At 41.1% G+C, this 14574-nt stretch overlaps 1 protein-coding gene across 3 annotated transcripts in view; it reads right to left on the bottom strand.

Moving 5' to 3' along the window:
• Window positions 1–5175: 5175 nt before the first annotated feature.
• Window positions 5176–14574, bottom strand: part of SALL3 (spalt like transcription factor 3) — a 25169-nt gene continuing 15770 nt past the window's right edge. For 2 of the 3 annotated variants that reach the window (XM_028737500.2, XM_028737501.2), the window contains exons 2-4: window positions 12715–14574; window positions 12158–12498; window positions 5176–8276 (exon numbers count right to left, since the gene is read on the bottom strand). The exon at window positions 12715–14574 is cut by the window's right edge. In XM_028737500.2, coding sequence (XP_028593333.2) covers window positions 7845–8276; window positions 12158–12498; window positions 12715–14574 — 2633 coding nt within the window. In that variant the 3' untranslated portion in view covers window positions 5176–7844. Of the gene's footprint in view, window positions 8277–12157 lie in introns of all 3 variants that reach the window. The other variant, XM_077933209.1, reaches the window with a different exon arrangement.

Here is a 14574-nt window from a genome sequence, read left to right as displayed (position 1 = left end):
TGCGCTCCCGTTGTTCGGTCCCAGCGCCTGCCAACTAGCAGTTTAAAAGCACTCCCGGGTGCAAGTAGATAAATAGGGACCGCTTACTAGCGGGTAGGTAAACGGCGTTTCCGTGTGCGGCTCTGGCTCACCAGAGCAGCTTTGTCACGCTGGCCACGTGACCCGGAAGTGTCTCCGGACAGCGCTGGCCCCCGGCCTCTTGAGTGAGATGGGCGCACAACCCTAGAGTCTGTCAAGACTGGTCCATACGGGCAGGGGTACCTTTACCTTTACCTTTTAAGTGTCCATTAAACTCATAAGAAATTAGAGCCTTCCTGGATCAGGGGCGCCGACTTGCCCCCCACATTGAGGTGCAGTGTCTTATTGACGTCATGTGCAATCATGGTGTGTGTGTGTGTGTGAAAACAAGGCACCCCCCGCAGAGATCCCCATTGCACCCTGGTGGCAGGAGCTGGGGAGTACGGAGGATCAAAATCACATACTTCACAATTATAGCAGTGTTCTATATAAAACTATCCCGGCTTAGAATCATAGAATTGCAAAGTTGGAAAGTACCCTGAGGGTCATCTACTTCAACCCTCTGAAATGCAGGAACTTCGACACATGGTCTCCCATCCAATTTGAAACCTATGTGGACCCTCCTTAGCTTTGCAAATATGCCCACAGTTTTATTCCTGCACCACTAGGAAGAATCTAAAAGAATAACCTTTAGTATTGTGACATTTTAGCATCTTGGCCAGGTAACAAAGGCATCTTTCTGCATATTAGGGTATACCAAAACTTTAGAGTGTACATGTGACATATGGCCACTTGAAAACACAGGAACACGAATCTTAGGCTGGAACTAGACACATCAAATAAGTGTTTCAGTTTAAAGCGTTGTAAATTTAAACAGGGAAAACAGGTAGAGAAAAACAGTGCTCCATGTTGCCATCTGGTGGCACAGTGTTATATCGTACATACAACACATATAAATCGCTTGTTCACCTGTCTAGCTGAGTTCATAGGGTTGGCTGCTGCTGTCTGAGGAGCAGATTTTGCCATGGAATTTTCTGAAGGTCCAATGACATGTTAATCATGCATTTGCCACTGTATCAAGAGATTGGGTGGGGGGGAGGTAATAACTTCTCCATAGGATTTGAACAATGAAGACTCTCAAATTATCACCCCATTGGACCTGAAAATGCTTAGAGGATTTCTGACCAAAGTAATTTCCAAAGAGAAATTCAAAACTCTATGATACTGTATGTTCTTTGTCAGTAAGTTACATTCATCTCCACTTAGCAGTTATTTAATGTGAGTCAGCAACCAGAATCTTCTGTCCAGCTGCTAAAGATTAGATTAACAATCAGCATATTAGTTTTCTCAGATCTTTCCTTAAGTGTCTCTTGCCATCTTTTACACCAAAATAATAAGTGTAGCCAATCTATCAATAACAGGCATAGGCAAACTTGGCCCTCTAGATGTTTTGGGACTACAACTCCCATCATCCCTGACCACCGGTCCTGTTCGCTAGGGATGATGGGAGTTGTAGTCCCAAAACTTCTGGAGGGCCAAGTTTGCCTATGCCTGATCAACAACTTGGGAGCAGGGAGCCAATGTGTGCTGTATTACGTGCAGTGTTTAACGATGCACCTGAGTTACCTTTGGACCAGGCCATATGCCAGCCTCAGGGCCTTTTTTGGGTGGCTCTTGCTAAGTACTGAAGCTGCAGGGAACCGGAAGTGACAACCTGAAAGCCTTGCCCTGGTTTGCTCACAACCACAGCAGACTGCCTGTTCCAGCCGTGGCTGAAAATCCTGGGGTGGGATGAGGAGAGACAAAAAGTGGAGGGCGAACAAAAAGGAAAGGAAAGGAGCAATATGCAGTTTCTCCAGCCAAGCCAACCTTGTAGGAGGCGGAGTGGCCATTTGGAGAGAATCCCTAACTTGGGCTAGAGAGGGCGACTGTAGGTGTGTGTGTGTGAGATAGAATGAATGAATGAATGTGTGTGTGTGTGTTTCTGGAAGCGGCAAAGGAGAAGAGAAGGGGTGAACTGGCAAAAAACAACAACGCAGTGTGTTTTTCTCCCTCTCCCTTCTCTTTTCTGCCCGGAGTCCTGTCTGCATCCAGTGACTCCCCTCACATTTGGTGGCCTTTTTATTTATTTATTTTAAAAAGAACAGCTCTTTTTAATAAAGAAATATATTAAATCAATTATCTGTGTAATTATATGTATATTTAACTAAATATATTAATCTCGTATCTTAAATAATATTAACTGTATTGCAAACACTTTAATTTACGGTATGCAGACTTAATTCAGTGTGTGGCTCCTGGGTTCTGTGTCAAAGTGCTCTTGTGGCCCACTTGGTCTGAGAGGTTAGACCACCCTGCTTTAGAACAGACTACTCTTAATAGGATGGGGTAAAATATTCAGGGTTCTTTTAATTACAAATCCTAAAAACAAAATGCAAATGAAGTATTGGGCACAGGGTAATTTCACTTCCTTACCTGCCATTTTGGAATAGGTATTTTAGGTCTTTATTTCTGCTGAAAAGTCTAAACGTACGTTTCAAATTGGCAATTTTAAATTAAAACAATAAACAAAACACGATTTGTAAAAATCCTAATCCATTTGAAATCCATTATTTGCAATGAAATACAATATTTGAAATGAAATTTCAATTACTTAAATTTCATTAGGATTGCAACCTTGGCCTTGCACTGTTCTTTGAGGGAAAAGGCTTCATAAGACAATGCTATTTCATTGTTAGTGTTGGTTGTTTTTTTTAATGTTTTAATCTGTTTAACCTGACAAATTATGGTGATCTTGGTCCTCTGCTTCACCAGTGCAGTGCAAGTACAGCAGCTTTGAAAGCAGGTATCTTTTCACTTCATTATTATTTTATTTAATAAGTACAGAATTAGAAAACTGATTCTGAACGTCTGTTTATTATACCGCATGTTTTCCTACCGAGAAACTGAAGCATTGCTTGTGGGTAAAATACTAATAATATGCCCTATATTTCTACAGGAACAATTTCCTGCTATGAGGCTGGGAGTTTCAGAAAGCATATCTGCTTTTCCCAACATTTGAAACAGAAGTCGGGACTAAATAAAATTGATTTGGTTTGAAAACACAATTGCTCCTTTATTTTTTATTTTTAAAAAAGAACAAACTCTGTCCATAACCAGTTTTCTCCTGAATCTGGACAAAACTTCTGAAATATTAAGCACTCCATAAACATAATTTTTTACTATTCATAGTTTATTTCTGTTTCATACATTTTCTTTTTAGTGGTATTTTTTGTTGTAGGTATTTTGAAAGAATGTCTTGCTTAAATAAATTTAAAAAGGGAGCCCCTTTCTAAGTGGCAATTTCTGCATTAATGCATCCACTGTCTTTCTCAAAGGTCTTGCAGCTATTTGGTGTGGTATAAAGCTGGTATGAGCATCGAACAGCCATCAGAGCCAGGAAACGCTTGCTAAGGGGGAGCTCACCTATGTTAAATTAAGCATTATAAAGCACATTGCACTTCGTAAGTGAAATGCTTAATATTAATAATAATTAGAAAATGCATTTGGTTTTTTCTATGTCCTGATGAATTTATTAAGGAAGATGGAAAACCTTACATCTGCATGACCTTGGCAGAGACACAGAAGCAGGTTATTCAGAAGGGGTTCAGGAACCAGCAGCAAAATAAAATGGCATCCTTATTTATACTTGTAAAAAAGCAAAGGGTTGCGACCTGTTTTAATTACAGGAACTGGTGAACAGAACAACATCGCTGTCACTGAAGATGCTGTTCTGCAACAACCAAGAAAGGGGGGTGGGATTAATATACTTGTGTTAATTTTGCTATACTATTTAGTGGAACATAGATAACAAAGTGGAAAGAGAAGACATTAACAGTATAATTTAGGGGATTAGAGAGAAATATTCATATTGGAAATTTATAAGTGAACCATTTTAATGATCCGCTCCTGTTTCTCTAACCTATTTGTAAGTGTTTAGTGAGTTTCAGGCTGCCTTTCATATATTTGTGGAATTCCAACATGACTTTCCACCCATACTGATCTATGGCAGGCAAAAACTAAATTTTTTTTGGAGGATTTCTGCCCCCCGCCCTCCAACAAGCCAGAGGCACCTGCAGTCCTTGTCATGTTTTCGTCTCCAATGGTCTATAACACACTCTGGTTAAGTTTTCATTTCTACTTTTCAGCAGCTTCTGAGGAGTGATATGTAGCTAATGTCATCAAAGCTTGCACTTTAACATTGCAACTGTAAAGCCAACCCCGGGCGTTTCTGTATCAAAAGCACAGTGGCAAAATTGTCATAAAACTCTGAAATAAAAGACCTTGGCATCCTGTTACAATTTGTAGAGACAAAAAAGACCTTTCCTCAGACTTCTTGCGAACGGTTTAAGTCCAAGTTCAAAAAGGTAGGCTGCGATGGTTAAAACTGCTCTATTGCTGCAAGAACATTTACTGCGAGAGCTACGATTCACTTATCTCACTGCTACACATTAGCAGCCAATAGCACTATTTCAATCTCGCAAGGTACATATGCACAAATGGCTCGCTCTATAGGAAATTCTCTGCTGATAATAAAGCGAGGGGCACGGCATGTCTTCCAGTTATTCACTGGGATCCACAAACTCATGTATTCATGATCTGTGCAACCCCCTTTAGGCTTTTCCTGCAATTTTAACTTCAGCAGCAACTTTGTTTCAGCATGAATGAAAACAGAAATAAAAAGGGGGGGAGGGGAGGGGAGACCTGGATGTGCATTACCTATAGTGTGTGCATCGTTGCATCTCGTTTCACAGTCATTGAGAATAAATATGCAGTGTAGTTTGTGTAAATCACATTTAAATTTGTGTAAATTGAAAAAGGCACAATTGCACCCAAGGGAGACAAGCAGAAGAGGACTGCGTCAGGGCACCGTTGTTTTGATCCAGCTTTTATTCCACTGCTGATGTAGTATTTATCTGTAGAACTCTGTGATTTCATTTCATTTTTAACTGCAAAAAGTGGTTTCCCAATGCTAGTTCTTTGGACTCTGTTCAAATTGTGTGAATCCAAGATTCCAGCCATATTTATATTTCATACCTGACAGTTAAAAAGCCATGAAACATCCATCTCCCACATCTCACTCTGCTATTAGAATAATCATGGAACACAATTCGGAAATAATATGACATCCTGCATTTTATTCAATTCCATATGACAAAAATAGGAACCTAGACTAAGACATCCATTTCAATCAGTAGATGTGTCAAGCCAACAAGATTTAATAATAAAAAATATTGGATCTAGGTAACAATTCCCAGGTGGTTCAGGGAGGCTCCTAGCCCTACATGGTATCGCAGTATAAAAATAGTGTCTCTCTTCACCATGCAGAGAGGAATGACCTAACCCTGAATACAAAATGGGGTCAGTCTTACTGTACTTTCATCAGCCATCTTATTTACAACACTTTACATCTCTTTTTAAGTTATGCACATCCTTTAGGGAGAAGAGATAACACTACATGGTACCAAATACTAAACAAAAACAAAAAAAAAATATTTCACACCAGAAATGGACACAGATAAATAAAAACATTCATTTGCTGAAAAACAGCAACATTAAGCCACCTCAGTTTTCTTTGTTTCCCAATTTTGAAACACCCCAAACACGAATGGTGGTCACCGATGGTTGGTGTTATAATATAAGGATGTTTATTTTCTATATATATTCTATATATATATCTATATGTATATATATACACACATACATACCTACATATATATTTGATATATGCATGTATATATGCACATATATATTCTGTGTATCACTGCTGTAGAAAACAGAGCTGTAATAGTTCATTGTTCATTTCAAAACAGAAACAAACTGCTAATAAGTCTTTTAAACTTTTCATTCAATGACACGATGGCAGAAACAGTCTATCCTCTTACAGTAATGTTTTTTTTTGTCGTTGCACAAGAAAGCGATTGTCCTATTTTATTTTTTTCCATCTCAACTGAGAAGACCTCACTGTCTGATTCTTTCTTCAGGGGCATAAAACGTCTTGTGCTGTTTCCCAGCTACCCATAATGTCCCTTGAACAATTTTGTTGGACGGAAGTTCATAGTGTCAGACTCCACCATGCTTGTAATGCACAAAAATGAGGTAGTACACAAAACATTTACTGTTCAAGTTTTGATTTACGCCCCCAGCCTCGCCAACACCCTAGCGTAAGAGTGGAAACATTCCCTTTTGTCACAATTTTAAACAATGCTTTTAAAACAACTGAAAATTATATTTGAATATTCAGAATACATTGTGCTTTGTAGTAAATATCGGAATTATTATTATTATTATTATTATTATTTTAAAAAAGAGATCAGTAAGAGTTGGGAATTTACGTTCAAGTTACGACTGATACTTAATATTTTTGTTTTCTGTTTTGCTTTTACATACCAGTGCTATTAAGCAGTCAGCATCCTGCTTTGTGGGTGGGAGTGAAAGAGACAGAACAGATTACAGCAAAATTAAGCCTACACAATGTTTTCTTTAGCCTCTCCTAGGCTTGCTCTGATATCACAGCCCTAAGATTAACATATCAAAGGTCTGTTGGAGGGTGGGCTTATAGAAAAGTTAAATGAATCATTTCGGTTTAAGAAATGGCAGGCCCCATTCTACCCAAGAATCTTGTCAGTTCTTAGTGGCTTTCCTGTTTAAAGGAGCACAGATCTCTCCTACTGTTTGACCTTTAAAGACAAACACAACAAAATATCCCCCCCCCCATTTTTCCTCAAGCCAAAGTACTATTTATAAAATAGTTTACATCTTTGTTCAGATTCAAATTATAGACAAACCTCCCTAAATATAAAATACTAAAAGTGCAATAGTATAAATTAAGAGTTTGCAACACATTATACAAACACTGCCTTTTTATTGTACTGCCTTTGATAACATGAAATGTTTTATTCACAACTGCTTATAATGTTGTGAATAATATATGGTGATAAGGTTTGTCTGTAACTTGTTTTCCAACCATGAACTGAAGTCCACACTACATTTTTTTTCATTTAATAGAACAACTGTCCACATAGCAGCTACAAATATTTAAATTAAAATGGTTTGTTACTGACAGGTACTTGCACATGAAAAGCATGCTATCTTTCCCAATAAAACTTCACAATTTTGCCTGCATTGAAATAAACCACTTATTTATAGGGAAACAAAACTTGCTTAAAAAAAGAAAGAAAATCACATAGCCAGGTGTATTTTGCAGTACAAAAGCTTCATTTAAGGATGGGGCTAGTATATTGTCTGTTACCCGCATTATCTTTACATTATAAATACTACAGACAAGAATACTGTAATCATACACAGCATTAGGGTACTAAATCACTTATTGAGTGTTAGAGGATTTCTAAAAACATAGTTCAAGTTTCTAGCTAAGTGGAACAAAACCAGCAAAGGAAGAGCTGGACTGAAAATGCCATTGAGAAGCCCCCCTTTTTCTCAATTGGTGTCATTTTGTTTTGTTAAAGAACAAAAATTGAAACAATTTAGCTTCCTTCAGTCCCTAATGCAGTTTATCCAATGATTTACCGTTTTACTTAAATTTAAAGAGTTCTGCAGTTCTCGCTAACAGTCAGCTCACTGTTCAAAGCAGTGCCATGCAAATCTTGCAAGACAACTTTTCAGCGGACACGAAGTTATGTATTTCTGCTATGGTGGGGGGAAAATCTTAAAGGGAACCTAGGCAATTAGGTCACGAAACTAATGCTTAACTCCCAAAACTGTACATGAAAGAACAAATGTTGTGTTGAATAGTGGTCCAACAGTTACTTGTTACTTGAATGCTTTTAATTTATGCCAATCTCTTTATTATCCTCAATAAACCTTGTGAATGGACGGTTGGCTCCAGTTTCAGAACTCGCTTTGTCCAAGCCAATGATGGGAGGGCTACTGCCAGTGCGAGCTTTGTCCATGCCACTGGTAATGTTACTTAAAGACGGAATGGCACTTCCGCCTAAACTTACTGGGAGCTGGGGAATGCCTCCATTCTGTATGACAGAAATTTCATTGTTCTTCATTGCAAGTCCATTAGTAATAGCTGCAGCGTACTGATTCCAAAAATTTGGGTCAACATTCATGGCCCGAGCTGCCAAATCCTTTTGGAACATTTCAGAAAACTTCAGAGCATCACCACCTAACAAAGCCATGGGGTTTTCCACAGACAGTCGACGGCCACGCCGTGCGGGAGCGTTATTCCACATATGAGTTCCCATGTGAACCTTTAGAGAAAGAACAAAACAAACAAAAGATTGGCAAAATAAGCAAAATTCAAAATGAGCCACACGGCCCATGAAGAGGCTAGTTTTAAAAGCCAATTTTAGTTTTCACGTACAATCATTTCAACAACGCTGCTCTTATAAATCATCCACATTTATAACAAAAGGAAGTGCAAAAGTAATGTGCATTTTAACATGCTAAACAAAGGTTAAAAAGAAGCTGGGAAATACTTTATACGAAAGAACAACACGAGAAAGGGTTACTAGGTCCACATGCTATTTGAAAGACTAAAATCTTTTTATCACCTCAAACTTCTAAACAGGGCCGTCTTAAGCATATCTGGCGCCGTGGTGCAAAGATCCCTCCAGCACCCCCCCCCCCCGTTCCCAAGAGTTGTTGACCTTTTCCTAAGCCTCTGCGGGGATCGAACCCCTCCCATGGAGTCTTGGGAAGCAAGCTGCACGCCCGCCAGCCATATGGTTGAAGGGGCACGGCTGGCAGGTGTGTAGGGAAACAGGAGGCCGCCGGCAAAGCCGCGCAGCTCCCCCACCCGCTGGGGTGCCCCTGAGAGGCCAGCGCCCTAGCGCAACACACCAATAAGCCCAATAAGAAAGACGGCTCTGCTTCTAAAGCCCTGAACTTCAGCGCTGATATTTGGCCTCGCAGAACAGCTTTTGATTCAGCAGAGGTGTCTGCTCCCATCAGAGAATGGAGGGCCTTTTTTGCTGATCCCCGTTTCCCATGAAACTCCACCTGCCACGCTGTTCTGGAGGGTGACCCAACCCTCTGGAATAGATTTTGGGGGGTTGCAGTGGGAAAAGGGAATCAGCAAAAACACACTTCCTCCTTTGGTAAATAGATGCTTCTGTGCGTTCAATAACTATTCCATAAATTGAAATGGAGCACTGGATTTCATCCCTCCTTTCTCAAACTTGTATTTTAAATTAACATATTTGGATTCATGCAAGTTCCATAGTTTACTGCAATGCAAATATGCACAGGTTGTCAGATTTAGCCAACCAACCACTAAGGCCCACAGAAAGGTTTATTTTAAAAATGAAAAATATAAAACAAACAAGTCTCCATTTTGATCGAGTCTCCAAGAGCCATGTACAAGCCTATACATGTCTACTCAGAAGTAAGACCCATTCAGTTCAAATGAGCTTACTCCCAAGAAAGTGGGTATTACAATTGTTCCATCAGCACAAGCATTTCAGCTTGGCAGATGGAATGATTTCCCCTCTCTTCCTGTGCATTGTCCTGGGGTTCCTCCCTCCCCCCAGGTTGATTTCAGTCCAATTGCGCTGTCTCCCATTACTGCAACTGTTTAGTTGAATCTCTCCCTCAATTATCCCCTGCCCCGCCCACTTATGCTTAATGACCTGGATGCAAACATCCCACTATATGAGGAGAAAGATTGCTGATTCACCTCAATATGAAGCCTTTCATGCCCGCTGAAAAGTAGTTTTAGAAGGCTGGAGACCCTCCCAAGTGGCATTTTGGGGAAATTGGAGGCTGTTGACAAGATGGTACTTGTTGAATAAGTCAAAATATGTTTAGTCATATACAGTGGTACCTTGGTTTAAGAACAGTCCAGTTTAAGAACGATTCGGTTTACAAACTCCACAACACCGGAAATAGTGTCCCGGTTTCAGAACTTTACCTCGGTCTAAGAACGGAAGCCGAAGAGTGGAAGGGCACTGGCGGCGGGAGGCCTCATTAGGGAAAGTGTGCCTCGGTTTAAGAACTGTTTTGGTTTAAGAACGGACTTCCGGAACGGATTAAGTTTGTAAACCGAGGTAACACTGTAATGGGATATTTGGATCCAAACCTTGTTTCTTAAATGGCCCCAAACCATCTAATATTAGTTGGGACTGAGTACCATAGAAACTAGTACCATAGTACCATAGAAAGTAATGTTGCAACTAGTACCATAGAAACTAATGTTGGTCAAAACTAACTTAAGTCATTTGGCTTAATGTAGAGCTTATTCACAATTAATTTTAACTGGATTGGGTCTACTGTCAGTTAAAATGTCTCTCCTTCACTCGTCCCACTAAGCCAGGCATAGGCAAACTCCAGCCCTCCAGATGTTTAGAACTACAATTCCCATCATCCCTGACTACTGGTTGATGATGCTAGCTAGGGATGATGGGAATTGTAGTCCCAAACATCTGGAGGGCTGGAGTTTGCCTATGCCTGCACTAAGCCATGATTTAGCACTGCATGCATGAGCCAGAATGAACTTGACCAAAGCCCCAGCCTTCCCTGCTCTCATCTCCTTGTCTTATGCACCTAGAAAAGGACATCACCATTACTTTCCTTTAATCTGGACTTGTTGCCCATGAGTCAGAAATTGTGGTTGATCAAAAATTCTGCTAAGTTTCTAAACAAGTCAACTTCAAGCTATAGATGATGAAGCTAGCTTGTTTAACCGAAGTTTGTGAGCAACCATGATCCCTGAGTCTCGCACAGCAAGGAGGCCAACAAGACATAAGAAACTTGAGAGCAAATGCTGGTGAACTAGGCTGTGCAGAAGGAGGAGAGTGAAGAGTGTGCAAGTCCAAGGCTTTTTTCAGGCTCCTTTCTATCTCATGCAAATCCTGCAACTGCATGTCACCTTCTTATGTTTACCTGAACTACGTAGGGATAAAAGATGGTGCCACAGGTCTACTTTTAAAACGTTGCTTTTGTGACATATCAATAACCTGCCACATCCTTGAGCATTGTAAGCAAGTTAGAAATCACAATTTGCAACAGGGGCTTCCCGCAGAGTATTTGGTAACCCCAACTGACAGACTCTTAATATGTTAAATTGGCATGATCGGCAGGAAGATTCAAATATAATCTGATATGGCTAGATTTTTTTTAAAAAAGATTACTGTCATAAATCTCATGGGTAGTCAGGTTTAACTCAAAGTTTTATTCAAAGCGGACCCATTGAAATTAATGAACATGACTAAGGGAGCAATCCTATGGATAAGAAGCCAGCATAAAGCAAACCAGTGTCAATTTAGACCAGATCCAAACCCTGTCCAGCAGCAGGACTGCTGCTCCTGCTCTAAGCCTGGAAGAGGGAAAGCAAGTATTTAAAATAGTGTTCTATCCTGAGTTGCCAGGTCATGTGACTGAGCTGAACGGGCTTAAGATCCAGCCTAAGCCCCCCTCCCTGCTTCCTGGGTCTCACCTCCAACGTACCCCTTTTGGGGGACTAATAAACTGGCCTCAGCTCAACCACCTTTGGCTCAGCTGGAACAAGCAAATTACACCGATGAATCTTAAACTGAGCCAGGGTTGGGGACTTAAAACCAGCTGAGCTGGAGATCCACTGCATCCTAAGGAGCTCATCCCAGCAGATCTTGCCATAGTGTTACCCCCGAAATTAAGTACATTAATTTCAGTGGGTCTATGCTGAGTAAAATTCAGCTGAATACAACTCATGCTTCTGCAGCACACAAGTGTGCTGGGAATCTATAACCTCAGATTTTCAAGAAAAACAGGATCAACATAATATTTGTTTATAGTTGCGGAGTTAACGTCATGGAGCTGGAGTTTGTTTGTTTTTTAATCATTTTTAAAATACCAAAGTATTCTACCACAATCTAAGAATTCAGGAGCCATCAATAAAGGGGAAAATGCATGTCTGAAACACACTTTTAAAAAAATATGGAATAATTTGTATGCACCCACAAAATTTTAGTTCTTACATTGGGTTCAAAATATATAATGTAAGGATGTCACAATATAACCATACTATCCTCATCCCTTGATTTGGGTAAGAAAACACACCCACCCACAGAATGAGAACACATGAGGTTTGGCACATTGTTAAACTCTCACATTCTTACAATTTAAGCTCTGACATTAAAGATTCCCTTCTTACCTTAAGATTCCCTTTTGTGGTAAAAGCTCTACCACAGATTGTGCAACCAAATGGCTTTTCACCAGTATGGGTGCGCTCGTGTATCTGCAGTGCACTTGCTGAGGAGAAGGTCTTCCCACATGACTGACAGTTGTGCTGTTTGGGAGTCCGGCGTGGCGGTGGTGCCAGCATAGGAGTGATGCCTGGGCTCATCACTGACTGTGGTGCAGCAGGAACCTGGATTCCAGCTGGAAGCGACGGGACCTCGCCCAATGAGATCGGCTTGCTGTGACCGTTCACTTCCATTTTGATCAGAGTAGGCGCAGTGCTGGTGACCAGGCTAGGAGTGCTTTGGCTGGGACCTAGAGTAAAGTTGGGTTCAAATAACTGAGAAGGCAGCTCTTTTAATTTGTGTGTCAGTAAGTGCTGTTTTAAATTACCCATAGTGGAACACCCACGATTGCAGACTGTACATACAAATGGACGCTCTTTAGTATGGCTGCGGTAGTGAATTTCCAATGCACTCTTACAAGCAAAAGGCTTGCCACAGATATTACAAACAGTACTTTTAAACTTACCACGTTCTCTGTTCAGGAACAGCAGGCTAAAAGGAGCTTCTTCTTTGATGAGTGGCCTTCCCGGGTTGGTGGCTGTCAAATCCAGTGCACCTCCATTTTCAACAGTAGGTTGTGGCGGACTGTCAGGTTTTTCTGTCTTTAATTGTATTTCGTGGTGTTCTTCCTGGTTGCTAAAACCTGGGGATTTTGATCTGAAACTTTCACTGATGCTGTTTTCAGGAGACAGCGCCTGCATGGATGAAGAAGATTCAGACATTGCAGGGCTCCCTGCACTCTGGCTCTCCAAATCTCCAACAGCAGACGAGGAATCGTTGCTTAAATGGTCACTTTCCCCTGACCCATTTTCTAATGATTTCAGATTGGTCAACTGTTGACAGTTCATGACAGAATCAATCATTTTCATTTGATTTTCCAGAGCAGTAATGCTAGAAATCACAGATGGGGGGGAAGGTGGGCATGAAGTGGAGTAAGGTAGGAGTGGTTTGGAGGAGTCACTTGTGTTGTCTTTTAACTCTGGGTCCTCTTCCATGGAATTTTCGTCAATGTCATCATCGTAGTTGCTCAGCGTTTCTGCGTTCTTTTCATCAAAGGAAAGCTCCGAGTCCATAGCATCTTGGAAGCCCTCTGGTAATGGCGTGTTTGGAATTTGCCCACCCATGTGCATACGAATATGCTGCTGAAGAACAACAGCATTTGTAAATTTCTTCTGACAAATGGGACACGAATGCTGTACTCTAAGTGGTGGCTTCGCTCGATGAACTCCAAAATGTGTTTTTAGATTGCCTTTTGTAGTGAATGCACGTCCACAAATTTTGCATTTAAATGGTCTTTCTCCTGTATGGGTTCTGTAATGCATCTTGAGAGCACTCTGACAACTGAGCACACGGTGACAAATGACACATTGATTTGGATCTGTCATCTTCTTATCGATGTTCTCTACGAGCTGCTGCAGTTTTGAGGTTTCTGATGTTTGCATAGAGTCTAGTAGACCACCAAATGGAAACTTAGCCTTGAATTGATCAGACAATGCTGGAAGCACAGGGTTCGGGATGCTTGTGGAGATGCCGTCCGTAACAGCGTTAGGAACTGGAGATGGGGGTACTGCAGAAACCTGCCCACTTAGAGAATTTTCTCCTAGCCTTGCGTTTGTCACAGGAATGTTGACAGGTTCCATTTTAGTCATAGCTGAACCACTATGGATTGGTTGTGGGGATTCTGCAGACAAAGGAATGCCTGACTCAGAGTTGTTTAGGCTTGGGGATAAGGAAGTGCATTCGCTTGGCGCAGGAGATGGCCTTTGGGGTGACCTACTCATAGGAGTAATACTTGGGGAATCTCCATAGCTGCTCACCCCCGGTATTGTTGGAGGAAGCTGCAACCCAATTGAAGCTGGAACGGTTGGTAACACAGGCTTGCTATCCAACCATGTAGTAACTGGCTTTTCGGGTGGCAACGACATTCCGTACGGAATCCCAGAACAAGTGGGAACGTTGTCGAGGTATTCTGGGACCGGATATGGATTCATCTGAATGTGTGGATACTTCTCCTTATGCCTTTGAAAATGGACTTTCAAATTGCCTTTCGTAGAAAACCGATTCCCACATATGTTACACTTAAAGGGTCTTTCTCCGGTGTGCGAGCGCAAGTGTATCTGCAGAGCACTGTCACTCCCAAAGACCTTGGCACAAAACCTACACTTATGTTTAAAAAAGGGATCCTCGGAACTTGTCTTGGGTTCAAACACAGATACATTTGGTGGCTTCCCTTTGCGGTGCTTCATAAGAGCAGACAGAGGATCCAATGCATTAGCAGTCGCAGCGATGCTAACCAGTGGGTTGGGGAAAATTACACTACTGGATG

This window comes from Podarcis muralis, chromosome 8, assembly GCF_964188315.1.
Source record: "Podarcis muralis chromosome 8, rPodMur119.hap1.1, whole genome shotgun sequence".
Lineage (NCBI taxonomy): Eukaryota > Metazoa > Chordata > Lepidosauria > Squamata > Lacertidae > Podarcis > Podarcis muralis.
The sequence above is the reverse complement of the archived record's forward strand: the minus strand, read 5'-3'. Positions and strand labels throughout refer to the sequence as shown.